This window comes from Andrographis paniculata, unplaced genomic scaffold (assembly GCF_009805555.1).
Source record: "Andrographis paniculata isolate CXL003 unplaced genomic scaffold, ASM980555v1 Contig55END, whole genome shotgun sequence".
Taxonomy (NCBI): Eukaryota; Viridiplantae; Streptophyta; class Magnoliopsida; order Lamiales; family Acanthaceae; genus Andrographis; species Andrographis paniculata.
The window spans coordinates 4,229,735-4,248,742 of NW_026137590.1; the positions used below are offsets into that span (position 1 = coordinate 4,229,735).

General features: G+C 25.3%; 1 protein-coding gene across 1 annotated transcript; it reads left to right on the plus strand.

Annotated features, from left to right (window-relative positions):
* Positions 1–2,107: 2,107 nt before the first annotated feature.
* On the plus strand, positions 2,108–4,661 carry LOC127256377 (2-oxoglutarate-dependent dioxygenase DAO). The gene is made up of 2 exons (XM_051282354.1): positions 2,108–3,019; positions 4,265–4,661. The coding sequence occupies exons 1-2, from the start codon at positions 2,225–2,227 to the stop codon at positions 4,553–4,555; spliced, it is 1,086 nt and encodes a 361-aa protein (XP_051138311.1). The 5' UTR covers positions 2,108–2,224; the 3' UTR covers positions 4,556–4,661.
* Positions 4,662–19,008: the final 14,347 nt, after the last annotated feature.

The following is a 19,008-nucleotide window of genomic DNA, read 5'->3' on the forward strand; positions in this document are numbered from 1 at the left end:
CTATAGTTGTTCTTTTATGATTTTAAATTAAAATTAATATCATTTATTCTATACAATATTTAATAAAAATAGTATTTTTTTTCTCATAAACATTACATCGAAATACTCCATTTGTCCACCTTATTTCTTCAGTATTTTTATTCCGTGTGTCCCATTTTATTTGTCTTTTCATTTTTATGAAAAATAATTATATTTTTATACTATTTTAAAATTTTATAATCATTTTTTCTAAAAAATTTTTATTGAATTAATTAGTTATCTTAATATTAATTTATAATTATACTTATATTATTATTTGTTAATTATATATTAATTATTTTTTACTTAAATTTTTGTATCTACAGTAAATCGAATATAAAAGATGGGGCGGGAGAGTACTATTTAAATAAAAAGTTAAATCAACCTTACATTTCATATCAAAATTTTAAAACCATAATCTAAGGATTTATTTTTTACTATTTTAAAGTCAAATCAACATTATTCACCTTATAAAATTTTTAATAAAAATATACTCCTTATTTTATCTAATAAAATATCATACTCCCTCCGTCCCGGAACTAAATATCCATTTGCTTTTTGCACGTAGTTTTAGAAATATTAGTATTATATTACGATATAGTAGGAATAAAGTAGAAATGACTAGAATAACCTTATTAGTATGTGTGATATAAAGGTAATGACATTTGTGTAATATATTGTAAGTTGAAAGGATATTTGTAATGTTAGGTAGATAGTACAGTTACTAAAAAAGAAATGGATACTTTATTATGGGATGGACTAAAATGAAAAAATGAATACTTTGTTATAGGACGGAAGGAGTATTAAAATTTTATATAAACAAAAACATAAATCAAACATATTATTTAAAATCAATTTCAAATAACAATATAAACAAAGTAACAAACCCCAATTTGTACCCAATCAGTACAATTGATTAGCACCCATATTCTCAAGTGGCCCAGTAGTTGATCATCAATATTGGGCCCAAAGCCCAACCACACGGAATTAAGAAATAAAATCCTGTATTTGTTTATTCTGTATTTTTTAAAAAAATATAAAAATTACTAAAATGGTGACAGCCACGATGGGCTCACCTGCAGAAAGCTGCTCAATTATTTTTCTTTGATTTAATTCTAACTTTTATAAAAAGACAACAACCTGCGGGAACAATGCCTTGTGGTTCTCTGCTTGTTTGTTTTTAAATACTAATAAACTATATTAACTGGTTTGCATACCAATAATTTTAATATTAATATTAAATTTATTAATTCTTATTTTGATGCTAAATTGCACAAAAATCGATGTAATTTTATAAAATTGCTTCAAATTTTTTATACTTTTAAAATCTGGTCAAATTATTCGTGGTTTCATAAATTTTGCATCTAACTTATTCGGCGGTCTTTATTTAACGATATTTGATCTAAATGCACTTAAACTGCCAATAAATTTTAGAATTTTAATTTCTAAATCCGTAAAATTACAAATATATTTATTTTTTTATATTTAGCATAAAAAATAGTAAATATACTAAAAAATAGTTATTTTTCTCATATTTTAAAAATTAATATTTACTATTTTTTTCAAGCTAAATATAAAAAAAATAAATATACTATTTCCGTCTCATAACAAACTATTCATTTTTTTCTTTTAGTCTAGTCTTATAACAAAATATCTATTTCTTTTTTTAGTAACTGTACTGTCTACCTAACATTACAAATACCATTACAACTTATAATATATTACACAAATGTTATTATTTTTATATCACACAATACTAATAAAATTATTTTAGTCATTTTTATTTTATTCCTACTACATTCTAATATAATATTAATATTTATAAAATTTCGTGGAAAAAATAAATAGATATGTAGTTATAAGACCGATGGAGTATTTGTAATTTTAGGGATTCAGTGATTGAGATTTTAAAATTTATTCGCAGTGTGAGCGCATTTAAGTCAAATACCGTTAGATAATGACCGCCAAGGGGCTAAACACAGAATTTATGAAACTACAATGAAATTTGACACAATTTTAAAAATATGAGAGATTTAGGGCAATTTTATAATAACACCGACGAATTTTGTGTAATTTAGCCTATTTTTTATTTTGTTGTATATCATCTGTGTGAGTTCATACATAATATAAATCACATTAGTTTGGCGGCTCAGTCTCCCTTTATTTTCAATCATTCAATCTCCACCGTCCATTCGCACTACAAGCTATGGCATCGTCGGCTGAAAATCATTCCCACCGCCACCGCGCTCCGTTCGCCGCCGCCGCCACGGTAGCGGCACCGCCGCCGACCCCCTCCGCTCAGCCCAACCTCTCTGCGCCGCCGTCGACGGCGTCCTCCGACCTTCTCTCCCATCTCCTCCTCCGCCTCCCTCCCTCCCTCTCCCTCTCCCGCCGCCCCTCCTCCGCCGTCGCCGCGGCGGCGGAGACGGCTACACCTCCAGTAGTTTCTCTCTCCTCCCTCAATTCCTCTCTCCTCTCCGCCGCCACTCAGTTCGGCTTCTTCCACCTCGCCGATCACCGCATCCCCGCCGGCCTCCCTTCATCCGCCGCATCCTCCGCCGGCGCTCTCTTCGACCTCCCCGATCACCGGAAAAAGTCCCTTTTTCCGGCCAACTGGCCGCTCGGCCACGATACCGGCGACGACGACGGCGCCGCCGAGTCGTTCTGCCTCGACGGCACGGCGGGCGCCGCCGAGTCGGCGGAGGAGTTGAGCATGGGTCCGCTGCGCGAGTTCGCCGCCGAAATGGAGAAAATCGGGCTGACGGTGGCGGAGGCGTTGGCCGCCGCCGCCGGATTCGAAAGCCCGCCGGAGGGCGAAAAGCTTTGCCCGCTGATGTGGATATCGGGTGGTTCGAGTAGACCGGGTCGGGTCTACCCGTACGTAGTGGGGCTCCATTACCAAATGCAGAGACGAAATCAGCTTTTGCTGTCGGATTCGGGTTGGGTCACAGTCCCGGGCCGGCCAGAATCTCTGCTGGTCACTATTGGAGATATCGCTCAGGTCAGTGCTCCCCAACTCAACTAGTACGATTCTATTAAAAATATTCTTATTTTTCACTAAAATATTATTTAAATTTAAATAATTAAAACAGAGACCGATAATATTTAAGTTATGAAATTATGTAATAAGCATTTCCAAGTTAGTTGCTTGTCATGATTAAAATTTATAAAATAAATATTGTGCATTAAGATTAAATAGAAATAATTTAATCATAAACAAATATAATGATTAAATCAGATCTCGATAAAAAAAAAGCAAATATTCAACTTATAATAATATATTTAATATTTTGACACAATTTTTTGTACTGCGTACCGAAATAATTTATGTACCAATAATTTAATATTTAATAATTTTAATTTTTAAAATTAGCACCATATCTTTGACGTGGCTTATTTATGTATAGTTTTTTTATTCTTAATTTTATGCTGATTCCATATTGGTCAAGAATGATCCACAATTAGTTATGATAATATTTTAATTATGTTATATCATAAAATATAAATTGGAGCACGTGCGGTAAACTTCTAATTTATAAAATTGGAATTATATTATTATTATTATTATAAATTTTGTACGTGCAGTTTTGAATAGTAAAACAAATGAAACCGTGTGTATGTAATAATATATATTTTTTTAGAAAAAATTAATATTTGAGTTTGTTATTTTTTTAAACAAAAGAATATATATTTTACAAAATATTTCATTAAATATTAATTTTTATATTTTTTTACTATTTAATTTTAGACATTTCAATATAAAAACTATTTTTTCTAACAAAAAATAATAGGTTAAATATATTATTTAAATTAAAATTATGATTTAAATCCCACATAAATCACAATACATCATAAAATTCTTATAGTAAAAAATTGTAAAAATTAATATATTATTTTACGTGAGGTATGATGAATCGTATATATATAATATAAAATAATAATATTTTGTTTTAAATTATTACTTTTTGTTAGAAAATAAAGAGCAAATATTGTATATATTGAAAATTATATTGGAAAAAAATATTTATATGAATACACCCATATATTTTTTAATTATAAGATAATTTTACACATGTTAAAAAAAGATAAAAAGAGAGATAATAGAGCTTTAATCTCAACTAACAAAAAATATTTGTAAATGATAGTTTATTTAATTGAGATTGTTGTATTTGATTATCTTTAGCATATACATATATATATATATGTATTTGTAATTTTGTACGTGATTTATTATATATACTAATAGGTTTGGAGCAATGGAAAAGTGAAGAAAGTGAGAGGAAGGCCTATTCCTAGTGAAAATAACAACTCTCATTGCATAACAATGTCGTTGATTATTACACTTCCCGTCGAGAGCACTGTCTCCCCTCGTATTCCTAGTTTAGTATCACTACAAAACAGAGAAGAAGAAGATGACATTTACGAGAAAAATGGATCAAAGAGTTTGTTCACTTCCTTTTCTTTCGAAGATTATGCATGGAGGGTTTATCACGAGTGCTTGCACCTTAAGGATACCCTGATGAGATACCGAATTTGAACCTCTCTCTCTTTCTCTATATATATGTATATATAGAATTTGTGAGAGTAGATCGGTGTAATCGATGTTGGAAGTAAGTTTATTTATGTGGAGTTTGTTTTGGACTTTTTTTTTTTTTTTTTATGCTGTGATTTCTATTTGCAGTTTATTTGCACTCTTGTATTGATTGTGAAGTTCATTATCAATGGATGCACAAAAAAAAAATAAATAAGGGAAGAAATATATATATATTGTCTTTTTTTTTTCTTTATAATAATATATTTTTAAAAAAATAATTTTATGGCATCGATTTATTTTACAATTTGCTTTTCTTGTGCTCAATTAAATAAACTGTTATACTTTTCAAATTATTTGTAATGGATTACTATAACATTTCTTTTTCTCAATTAGGCAGGTGGTCTGCACCGTGAAAAAAAGAATTTAACATTCTGCACATTCGAGAAGAATATGATTGATAGAAAATATAATAATAATAATATTGTAAAAGAGAAGAGTGTTAGGAATACTCATTTTGAACAGGGGTGTGTATTCGGTAGGTTCAATTCAAATCGGACCGAATTTTAAATTTTGATTAGTTTTCGGTTTGTAAAATTTAAAACCGAAACCGAATCAAAGCTTTCAAAAACCAAATAAATCAAATGAAACTAGTTCGGTTTGGTTTAGTTTAACACCGAATAAATCAAACTTTTATTTATTAATATATAAGTGACATATACAGTCAAATACAAATACTTGAAATAATAATTTATTATTTATTAATATATATTTTTTAAATTTTTTTAAAGGTTAGGCTTTTCGGTGAATCGAAATTGAAAATTGAAAATCATAATCGAATCGAAACTGAAATTTATAAATTCAATTTGGATCAAACCAAACTAATTAACCGATTTATTATTATTATTTTAATTTGGGTTGACCAATGCTTACCCCTAATTTTGAGAAAATTTATATTGGGGTGCAAACCCAAGTCCCACGTTGGAAGATACGAAAAAAATTTCACATTTCATAAGGTCTAAATGAACTCCGGTAGTACGAGGTCTTTTGGTGTAACTTCAAAAGCAAATTCGTGCGAGCTCAGCCCAAAGCGGACATTATCATATTAGTATTGATGAGTTGAAAATATAATTATCCGTATTAGATTATTTAATGATGTGTCAAACTGAACAGTAGGCTTTCGATCGAATGTTGAATTGAGACGGTGAGCTCACGGGTCAAGTAGAAAAATTCTAAAATTTTTTAGACAAACTTTTAAAATATTTGTGTTCTTTTTTTTTAATTTATGTTTTTATACTTAAGAATTTCCTTGTAATCAAATCTTAATTATTGCCGTAACTGTAATTATTATGTTTTTTCCGTCCGCCTCTAAGGATCACATTTACCTTTTCCGTCATTATACTTAACATTAAAAATATCCTTATATTTGTATAATTTTTTGTACAAATATCCTTCTATTAGTATTATAAAACACTAGTGAAAGTATTTTTGCAATTTTTCTTAATTTATACTATGTTTTGATATAAATTAATATTTAAATATCAACATGCAAAAAGTAAATGAAACCTTTAGAGTCGGATGGATGTAGTTTTTTTTTTTTTTTTTCTTATTTTGGTTCTTAATTATGGTTAATTCTTAATTACAATTATTATTTTTTTAAGATCTCAATTAAGGATATTTTTCTTTTCGATTGAGTGGAATGGTCTATATAAGCATAATCTATTAGACTTTTAAGAAGTGAATTTTCTTTTCATACACAAGTGTTTTCTGTTCCAAAACTAGATATTTATCTCTCTCTCTCTTTTCTTTAATCTCTTTTGAAGATATTACCCTCATCCTATTAGCCGGTGCTTTTTGACAATTGTGTTACTTCAAGATTATGTAAATCATTCTACCTTAGAGAGCAATACGAGTGAACTGAAGCACTACGGGTCATAGATTGTTCTGCGAAAAAATGACTGATATCATTATTTTATTTTATTTTTTATCTTTAGATTGAGAAATATTTTTGCATTTGCATTCTTTTTTTTATTCAAGAAGGAAGAACCAATTGATATGAAAGACGTACGATTTGGACTTTGATTTCGGTTGGTTGTGATATTTTACTTGAAATATATTCTTGATTTTACGAAAAATTTATTTCCATGATGGATAATTCATTCATTCTAAATAAAATTGTATTATGTAATTTGCCCGTGAGACATTGATCTCGTTATTAAACTTGAGAATTATTATCTTGACAATAGACATGTATCGTGAATTAAATGTTCATATATATATATATGTGTGTGTGTGCGCTTTTGTAAAAAAAAAAAAAAAAAAAAAAGCAATATGACTATAATATAATAGTGTGGTTGTGCGACTTCACTTTTTTATTATGGTTTAAATATTTCTACAGTTTTAATATTAGTGATTTTTATTGATTTCACTATATATTATTTTGTCAATAGTATTTTTGATCTGACAATTATAAAAAAATTATATATTCTATTATCATTTTTTTTCCTACTAAAACTTTTCAACTTATGTCATGATCTTTTTAGGATAATTAGGATAGGTTGAATTTCACTAATGAAATGATTTATAGGCCAATTTGGAAATGCATAGTTGTTGTGTTTTATGATTTGAGTATAAATATGGTGATCTGAAATGTTGATTGTTAATTCATCCTGACTATCATTTTGATTTCGAAGATCATAGAAAAATGAATATCAAAACAAACAAAATGATGCTTACCTTATTTGTTTTTCCTTTGTATTTGAATTTTTTCCATCAAACTTCTCAATGGTTATTTGAACGACAAATTATATTTTTCACAGTTATTGTATTCATATAATTTAATTAATCTATTTTACAATTTAATATTCCTTTACGTAATTGACCACATAATAAATACATTGTTAGTTATTATGTCTCCGTTATCCAATTGTATTTATATTTTTTGCCTTTTATATTAAAAATATACAAAAAAGATATATTTTTTGCTAAAAAAATGAGATTTTTTTTTTTTTTATATATATATAACAACTTAAAAATACAAGTGAATATAGATTTCGATGATGGAAAGAGCATTTGATTTTTTTCTATTTTAATATTAGTTTAAATATGATCTTTTGTGAATATATATATATAGAAAATTATGATAAATACAATACACAATAAAAAGGATAAAACTAAATTTTAAAAACTATATCTAGAAGATTAGACAAAATGACTTAAAAAAAAACATACTAGTATTTTAATATAAAAATAAAAATTATATAAGAATATTTTGAAAAATTAAATAAATAATAAGTACAATTAATAGTTATGATAATTATAATGAAAGATTGTCAATATGTGTCAAAATATAAGTATATTTAATTAAGTAAACAAAAAATACTATTAGTAATGTATAAGTAATACTCCCCCGTCATCAAAATGTATGTCCATTTGACCGGTTACACATTTTAATAAAAATAGGTAAAAATAAAAATATTTTCTTTTTAGGACAAATAAAAAGTAGAGATATTGAAATATTGAAATATTGCATATGTAGATAAGATCGCATATGGATTATATAAGAATGTGGACAAAAATGCATGACATTGCCCCTATTGCTAGATTTGATTAAGGATCTGTTCACTAATTTGGAGATTTAAATTGAAATGTGATTATAACCAATGAATAAGAGCCTTGCTCAACGTATAGACAGACATAATCAATTACTCATGATAAGGACAAGATTGTCCTAAAATATCCCAAGAAAAATTCTTGCAACATTGTATATTAAATAGACAATATTTCTCAATTACTTATTCCAAGATCTAATAACAAAGATTTGTTCAACTTCATAGCCGATCAACATTATTTTTTCTGTGGGAATGAGAATTCCACCCGTAATAAATACGTCTATATCAAAATTATATAAAATAGAATTGAAATTATAGAATATAATGGAGAATTGGTTTCCATCTCAGCTACAGGATATGCCTCAAGATTTAAATGACCAAGATTGGTTGGTTGTACGAACGAAATACATAAATATCTATCGAGAAAAGATGTACACTCATGAACCCTTGCTAGTGATTTAAAATTATAACTTCGTACACAATATTTGTAGGAAATCAACGTTTATATATTGTTTGTACTATAGCCTTTTGAGTTGCATGAAGTGCATTATCTTATTATGATCATCAAATTTGTAGTAAATTTTAGTAAAGTACAATTTTTTCTATTTTGGTAAATAAATCGTTTGTATGAATTCAATAGAGAATCATTTTGTCTATAGACCAAAATTTATTGTTACCGAAAGCCAATTTACATGTTTTTAATAATATATTGTTAGTTATTAACAATTGATATTCGTAGTAACAATATGAATTAAATTGTAATAAGTTAAGGTTGATTATGAAACATTTTATTGATATTCTCCAGATCAAATTAAATTATCCAAGATATTTAGTCTTCTTACATTGTTGCAATACAATTAACTTATAAAAATAATTTTGTTCTCCATTGTATTCTCGTAAAATTTTTATCATCGATTTGCTTTCAATGTGACAAGTATTTAATTTTTAACCACATGGTTAATTTACATATATTAGATCACTACTGTAAATTTAAACCTAAACAAAAAAAAAAACTACATAAAGTTTAATTGTCAAAGTCTTTTACTCAATAGTTTTATCAAATAACAGAAATCAAACTATATAAAACTACTGAAAATGTCAATACTTTCCTAAAATAATATAATCAAGGTTTGACGTAATTTAATCATATAATTGAAATAAATTTGTATTTATAAAGATGGAACACTACTTAAATAAGCAACTACTTGTTCCATAATATTAAACCAAAAGACAAATTATTAGTACAAGTCTCTCGCATTTGGTTTTTTTTTTTTTTTTACTTATTATATATATTAAAAAATATTATTTATAAAATTTTCTACTTAGAAACTACCATTTATACAAGTAAATTCACTAGTTTAGGTGATGGAACAATTGACAGAGCTAACCCCATTAAGTAATAAAAGGAATTTGATTTTAATTCTACTCAACAATGATAAGTTAAGTATATATTGTGAAGAATAGTTATATAATAAAAATCACAAAAACAACATAAAGAATAGTTGAATTTGGAATATAATTTATTTCATCATAATAAATTTATACCCGATTGAGTTAAATAACTTTATAAAAAGACACTGGAGGACGTTTTTTTGTACTATTACCTAGTCTATAAATAGCACATACCACCAGTATTGTTCTATCATTTATTTATCACAGATAAAATTTTACCATATATTCCTCCCTTAATATATGTTTTTTTTTTTTAGATTTGGATCATTACTTTCACTCTTGACAAAACAAATTCTTCCCTTGGTCTTTTCTTCCCTTCCCTTATAGGTCTTCATTGTGATTTTAGATAACATTCAAAATGCAAATACTCTATTACAATTAATTATTTATAGAACATCAATGTTTCTTCCAACTTTGATTCAATCTACTGTTAGAATTGCTTTAATTATCTTTTAGCAGTTTATGAATATCAATATAGACAATGATCAAGTTAACTATGAAAGATCATCGTATTATAATAACATGGATTTGGAGGCGAGACCTTTGCATCTATGGACGTTGTTGCAACTAAATTAGATAAAATTTTATTTCACCCTTAGAAAAATTTTGTGCAGACAAATTAATTTTAGCATATAAGGCAAAAATTAACTCGAGTCTAGCTTAATACCCAGGATTAAAATTTGTAGAAAAATGTGAGACTTCTAAAATTGTACAAATATAAATCTAGTTCAAGTAAAATTTGATTTCCCTTAGTAATTTTTATTTTAAAAATGATGTAATAGAAGAAGAAGTCAATCATTTATGACACCTACTGTTAGAATAGAGGTCATGACATTCATTAGTCCTTCGAAATAGAGACACATCTGCCAATCTTTCAAAAAAAAATTTAAAATCAAAATTGGAATGATAGATCATATTAAACAAATTAGTTTTATCTAAGAAAATGGAAACTTCATAAATTATGAATAAAATATTTAATTGAGATTTTTTATAAAGTAAATTATATCATACAAAAAAAGTTTTGCATACAAAAGACTTACCAGATGTATAAAATTTTTGGTGTATCCAAAAAATGAGAGAGAGATTTGGGTGAATACGAAAGAATTAGATTATTTATAATACAAGGTTTATAATTTTTGAAGTGAAAGTGAGAACAGTGAAAATTGAAGAATTGAAGATATAGAATTATGAATTTTGAGAAAAACGTAAGAGAACAATTAATACAAAGAATTTGAGATATATAATTTATAAATTTTTTGAAGAAATCGAGAGATAAATACGAAAGAATTAGAATGTTTACAGTTTAGGATTTATAATTTTTAAAGAGCAAATGAAAGAGCAAACTTTGTAATACAACTTTTGAAGAGAAAACGATAAAGTAGACATTGGTGAATATGAATTAGTTTAGGGTTTACAACTTTTAAACTTTTGAAAACACATTTTCAACTACCTTTATGACTTGTCAATATTTCAGTACGATTTGAAGAAATGGATGTCAGCATTTGTTTAATTGATCTCCAACATATCCTATTTTTACCACATGTAAATAAGTATATAATTTTATATTTCACTTTATGTAGATCAAATATATATCTTGCATTAATGAAGTCAATTAAATCATGTTGAGAATATTTCAAATAAAATAATCTAAGATAAATTGTTCTCTGGAGATAGTAAAAAAAAAAAAAAATTTAATTCAATTCTAATGTCGTCGAATATGTAAAGAGTCAAATCTTATCAATAAATTATAGTAAATAATATGTCAGGTCAAGTATTTTTTGCAAGAATACCAATACACCTATAGCATTGAGATAAGATAATTCTTGATTAAGTGCATTTTTTTTTTTTTTTTTTGTCTAAAGAATACTTTATTGGATTGAGTGTTTTGACGATTATTGAGGTACTTAATAGATGTCACATATCCATCAAAAATTACTTTAATATCATTTTGGTATAAATTAATTGTTGGATAATAATTACATGTGCTCAATTTGCAAATAAAGACAAATTTTGATTTTAATTTTTTTTTCAAAAAACAATTATCTCAAAATTATGCTTTTAAAATATTCCATAATTTTTTTTCAAATTCTCCAAGAATTTCAATTAAGTTGAGATCATTCAATATACAAAGATGATTATAAATTTCGACATATTTTCTTTTTATGAAAACACATACAAATATGGTCATTTATATAATTTTCTTTCGTTAAGGTTTTGCTAAAGCAATTATACAATGTTCGATCTAATTGTTTAAGTTCATACAAAGATTAATGTAATTTAATAGAATATGATTCTTTTGTCTTTGATTTACAAAATCAAACATAATAGATTATTTTAGAATTTTCATATAGACATTATTGTCGCAGTAATAAAATCTATTAATCGTATATAAAATTTTTTGTGTACAGTCAAACCCATCAAATATCTAAATGTTATTCTATCAATGACCAGATAATATATCTTTTTAATATTAATACCTGATTTTTGGAAAAAAAAAATATGGGTTACAAGTGTTGCTTTAATCTTGTAATATCATTATTTTTTATTTCTTATTCTTACAAACATTCATTCGAAACCAATGAATTTTATAGTCTCGGGTATTTAGACTATAAGGCAAAATACCATTATTTTATTTAATGAGTTCAATTCAAATTGGATCGTTATTTTTATTTTGGTCAATTATCTCTTTGGCGATCGACATATATCTAGTAAAATTGATATAGAATCCTCATCATTTTGCATTATTTCAAGTGCTACAATATATGCAAAAACATTAGAAATATTGATTCTTTTTCGGTTCTAATATTTTCAAATTGTGGTACAGTTAAATGAACTTATAATAACATCTTTTTATTTTGATCAAGATTTTTAGCATTAACATCTTTAGAGATTGTATTGGCATTTTCAAGTATCTGACTATTGTTGATATCTTCATTTGTATTCATTTTTTTTTTTTCTTTCGTGGATTTTTACTTTTCAAATCCAAAAATTTAGAACGTTTTATACAAAAAATATCTTCATTAGAACTCAACATATATAATATTAGTTGAAGTGAAATATAATTTATTCTCGTCATAATAAATTTTCACTTGATTGAGCTAAAAAACTTTCTAAAAAGATATTATATGACATTTTTTGTGCTCTTACCTAGTCTATAGATACCACATGCCATTTTTATTGCTCTATCATTCATCTATCATGAATAATATTTTACTTATAGATTCCTCCATCAACATTCTCTTTATTTTTATGTTATAATCATTAATTTCATTTTTAACAAAAACAAATTCCGCTTTTAGCCATTTCTTTCATTTCAGGTCTTCATTGTGATTTCTGACAACATCAACAATTCAAATACTATTTATAATAGTTTTTTACAAAACATCAATGTTTCTTCCAATCTTGATTCAATTTACTGTTGGAATTTCCTTAACTATTTTTTGGAAGTCTATGAATACCAATGTAACAATGATCAAGTGAACTAAGGATGATCATTGTATTATAATGACATGGAATTATGGGTGAATCTCTTTCATCTATAAACATTATTGCAATTAAATTAAATAAAAATTATTTCACCCTTAGAAAATTTTATGCCGACAAAAATAGGTTTGACATATAGGGCCAAAACTAGCTTGAATCTAGGTCTAGTGCCCAGGACTAAAATTTGTGAAAAATGTGGGATTTCTAAAACTAATAAATAAACTTAGTTCAAATAAAATTTGATGTCCGTTAGTAAATTTTATTTTTAAAAAATGAGATAATGATGAAGAACAAAAACTCAATCGTCTATGGCACCTACTGTTAGAATAAAGATCATGACATTCATTAGTGCTTCAAAATAAAAACACATCTGCCAATCTTTTACAGAAATTATTAAAATCAAGGTTGGAATGATAGATCTGTAAACAGGTTGATTCTATTTAAGAAAATTGAAACTTCATAAATGATGAATAAAATATGTGAAATAGAGAAGGTTCATTGTACAGTACAAGACTGAAATTTTTTATAAGCTAAATTCTTTACTTATATCATATAAAAAGATTTTTGCATACAAAAGAGTTACCATATGTAGAAAAATTTTGGTACACCCAAAAAGTGAGAGAGCGACTTGGGTGAATACAAAATAATTTGATTATTTATAATATATGGTATAACTTTTGAAGAAAAAGTGAAAACAGTGAAAAAAAAATTGATATATAAATTTCATAAATTTTGTGAAAAAAGTGAGAGAAGAATTAATACGAAAGAATTTGAGATATAGAGTTTATAACTTAAAGAGAAAAGCAAGAGAAGAATACGAAAAAATTTGAGTATTTACAGTTTAGGGTTTATAATTTTTAAAGAGAAAATCAGATAGCGAACTTGGTTAATACGAAATAACTTTTGAGGAGAAAACAAAATAGTGGACTTGGGTGAATATGAATTATTTTAGAGTTTATCTAATTTTTCAACTTTTGAAAATACATGCTCAACTACTTTTATGAATTGTCAATATTTATGGGTGATTTGAAAAAAAATGAATATCAGCATTTGTTTAATTGATCTCCAACAAATCACAATTTCGCCACAAGTAAATAAATACTCAATTTTATTTTTCACTTTATGTAGACCAGATATATATCTTGCAATAGTGAGTAAATTAATACATGTTGAGAATTTTTCGAGTAAAATAATTTAAGATAATTTTTTCCTTGGAGATATCAGAAAAGCCAAAAAAAAAAAAAAACTTAATTCAGTTTTAATGTCATTGAATATGCAATGAATTAAATTTTTTTAATAAATTTATAGCAAATAATATATCGGGTCAAGTGTTGTTCACAATGTATATCAAATACACCTATAGCATTGAGATATGATACTTCTCGGTCAAATTCTTTTTATCTAAATAAATATTTTATTGGATTAAGTGCTTTGAAAATTATTAGGGTACTTAGTGGATATGATATATTTATTAAAAATTATTTTAGTAATTGTTGGATAAAGATTACATATTTTGATTGTTTAATTTGTAAATAAAGACAAATTTTAGTTTTCATATTTTTTTATTTTTTTTATTTTTTATCTCAAAATTGTTTTTTTTTTCAATTATTCAACAACTCTTTTGGAACTCTACAAGAGTCTCAATTAAGTTGACACCATTGATATATACTACAATTATTATAATTTTTGATTTATTTTATTTTATAAAAACACATACAAATATAGTCATTTATGTAATTTTCTCATGTTAAAATTTTGTTGATGCAATTATACAACATTTGACCTAATTATTTTAGAATTTTTGTATCAGCATAATTGTTTAATAAGTTATAATGATAGACAGTAACAACATCTATTAATCGCATATCAAAATTTTTGTGTATAATCAAACTCACAAAATGTCTAAATATTATCATGTCCATGACCAGAGAATGTATATTTTTTAAATCAATACTTGGTTTTTGGAAAAAAAATCGTGGGCTACAAGTTTTGTTTTAATTTTTTAATATCATTATTTTTTATTTATTTTTCTCACAAATAATAATAAATCAGTTGATTATATCTCCCATTAGTGTTGAAAAATGAGATTCATCAAAGTGAAAATTTGTAAATCTCGTAGTAAATAAATCATTCGTTGTTTGTATGAGAATTTTTTTACAATTGAAGGAGATTCTTACCCGACATATATACTCAATTATCTTTAAGGTTCCATCTTGGTGTGTGGGGTGGTACAATTAATATATAAACTGGACATTAAAAAAATTCACATATGACATATATTTGATCTTTTTTCAAATACAATTGTATATGAGAATAACAGTGATAATTTATCAATTTTATTTTCACAAAGGTTGTTGTATACAATATTGTATATCTCCAAACTGATTTAAAAAATTTATTCATCATTAACCGTGTTTGATAATTAACTAGAATTATTTAATTAGCAATTAAGCCTCACTATTTTGTATATGTGTATGGGAAACAAGATGTTTTATGTACATGACAAACAAAACGTTTCATTATTATTTAAATTGACATACGATAATCATCAAATGTATGTAATAAAAACTCTTCAACATTTCTAAATGTATTCTTTTTGTTGAATGATTTGAAAATTATGACCATGATTTAATTATTTATACAAATAATATAAAAAGTTTAGATTACAAGTGGATAATAAATATATATGTAACTATTGTTTTGATGCATCAATTAGTATTATAAAATACTTAAAGATCCACACTTAAGATCCATAAGTTTACAAATATCACATTGAATTTATTTTAAAAAATCTAAGAATTTAATTCCAACTTTTATTAGAAATGACATAGTTATTAATTTTTTCGGAAAAAATCAGCACAAATGAATTCATTTTAGTTCAATGTATAATTTTTTTTTTCTTTTTAAAGAATTACTATTTGAATTTTCAATAATTTGTTCAGTCTTTACATTGCTAGGATGTTCAAATCAATCACGCCAAATTATGAATTTACTAGTAGTCATACGGTCCACTACATAATATGTTTCAATGTCACTTAATTTTTTTACTCATATATATTTTGAATAAGAAAAATATTTTTTTTACACATATATATTCAATAAGAAAAATAATATTTTATTTGTTCGTCAAAATTATGTTTGTCTTTCTTTCCATAAATATATGTATTTTTTATTAATAACAAAAATTCGTAAATACTTTTTAATTTATAATTATTTATATATATCACGATTAATTACACACTTCATTTATAAAATATTTTCTCTTAATCTCGTTAAATAACCTATATATTTCTCAAAATATATATTTTATATAAAAAACAATTAATATAATATTATATTAATTAAAACTCCTATCAACTCAAAAGAGCACATATTTTATATATACAATGACTAATTTTTTTTTATTGAAAATAATGTCTTGAGTATAATGATAGTTATAAAGAAACTATTTTTTATTTTTTAATTTTATGATTATCAAATAAGAGAAGACCATTTTATAAATGGTCCCACTAATTTTGTTTTATTTTGGAATTACATTATTATTAGTATTGGGCCATAAAAATAATTACCCAAAAATAGTAATAATAATAATAATAAAGATATGGCTACGGATTCTTTGGGAGGCTAAGTCAGTAACATCATAATTTAATTGAATCAGTATATGTTATAAGGTGATCAATATGTATTTATGCATATATAATATATATTGTATTATAAAATAATATATTATGTATTATAATATGATATATATTGTATCATAAAATAATATATTATGTATTATAATATGATATATATTGTATCATAAATATAATAAAAAATATATATTTATTATTTTTTAGTATATACTGATTCGGTCAAATCAGCATTAATTTGACCGGATCAGCAACTGATCCGTGTCTTTAACATATATATATATAGATATATATATATATATATAACACAAATTTTGTGAGATGTTTTTTTGATATGCTTTTTGCTCAATGTTGTAATTAATTTGGATTTATTTGCCCAATAATTTTTCGTAATACGATTGTCAATATATATATATATATTTTATCCTTTAAAAAAAAAATTTAATACTAATATTATTTTTTATATTATCCTACCATTCTCACTACTTTATATTAAAAAAACTTTCAACTCAAAACTTTAAGAGCATGTTTCTTTAGCCCCTATTTCCCCAAATTTACTGTTTGAGTACTCCTAGGGTGTGTTCTTTGGTAGGATTTTGATAAAATTCTATTATTCATTTCATTTTTTTTCAAATCAAACATCTATTTTTTATTTTTTATATTATACTAAAAATTAATTTTACATTCAAAATATCACATCAACACCTATTTATATCACATCATACAACTATTCAAATTCAACATCTTTACTGTTCAAATCTCAACTCAAAATCCAAACAACCAAAACAAATACACCCTGTATGAAAATAATGAGGGGAACTAAGAGCATTTACAATGCATAGTAACCATAGTTCTCTCTCCTCCAAGTAGGAGAGAGAAAATTAATATATAATTTAAATATATTTAATAAAATAATGTAATTTATAAAATATTTTGGGTATGTTTATTTGGTATTTGAATTTTAAATTTAAATTTTTGAAAATTTTAAAATAAAAATTTTTAAATTGTGTTTATTTGAGAATTTAAATTTTGTAATAATTATATTAAAAAAATTATTAAGTTATTAATAAATGAATATATTGATATAATAATTTGAATATTTTTATATTTAAATACTTTTAAAAAGATATAATTAATAAATATAAATATATTAATTTGACATATATATATATATAAGCTCTAATTCTAACGCACTCCATACCGCCCGTATCTCCTTTCTTCCCATTTCTTCCTTCCTCTCTTCTTTGTCTGCTGTCTTTTTTTTATTTTTTTCCTTTCAAGGGTGTGTTTGTTTGCGGTAGAATTTTGAGTTAGAAATTTAAATAGTAAAAATTTTAAATTTAAATATTTGTATAATATGATATAAATTGATATTGATGTGATATTTTGAATATAAAATTAATTTTTTAATATAATATAAAAAATAGAAAATAAATATTTGATTTGATGTTTTTTATTTTTTTAGAAAAATGAGATGCAATCACACCCTAACTTCCCCCTTCTTTTACATTGTGCCGGCACCATTCTTTCGGAGACGAAGTCCGCCACCGCCGGTGAGTTTGTTTGGTTTTCTTTTTTGATTTCTTTCCCCTGCTTGGGTACTTTCACCATTATTGTTATATTAAATTTATCTAGTTCTAAGGGTTTTATTTTTTTTTATATTGATTTTTTAGTATTAATTATTATATTAAAACGTAGTATATTAAAAAAAAAATTACAAAAATACTTTCATTAGCGTCTTATAATACTAATATGGTAGAATTAAAAGTAGGGTTTTTAGGATTTGTTGGGTAACAATTTAAACAGTAAAACCACAGCAAAATCATGTTGAAATCTCATAAACGAATATACTACCCTTGAGACCATATTCAATCGGATAATTTTATTTATGTCATTATAATTCTAAAAATGCAGTTGCTATACTGTAACCCACAACTCTATTTTTTACTTCAAAAATAATATTCTTCAAATATTCTATTTTATATATTATTTCAAACCACTTTTTATATCTAAAATTGATATTTTTTTTAAAAAAAATTTTAAAAAAATAAATTAATTAATATACAAATTTTTAAAAAAATACACAATGCTATAAAAATAAAGTTACTATAGTACAATGTAGCAAACATCATTTTTTGTGTGGAAAATACCACAGGGTTGGAGAGTAAAATCTCCATTTACGGGGCTGCAACGTCAAAATTGCAGTCCCGCTGGAGATGGCCTAAGAACTAATAAAAATCTTCTAATGATTTATTTATTTTTTAAAAAATTAATATATTTA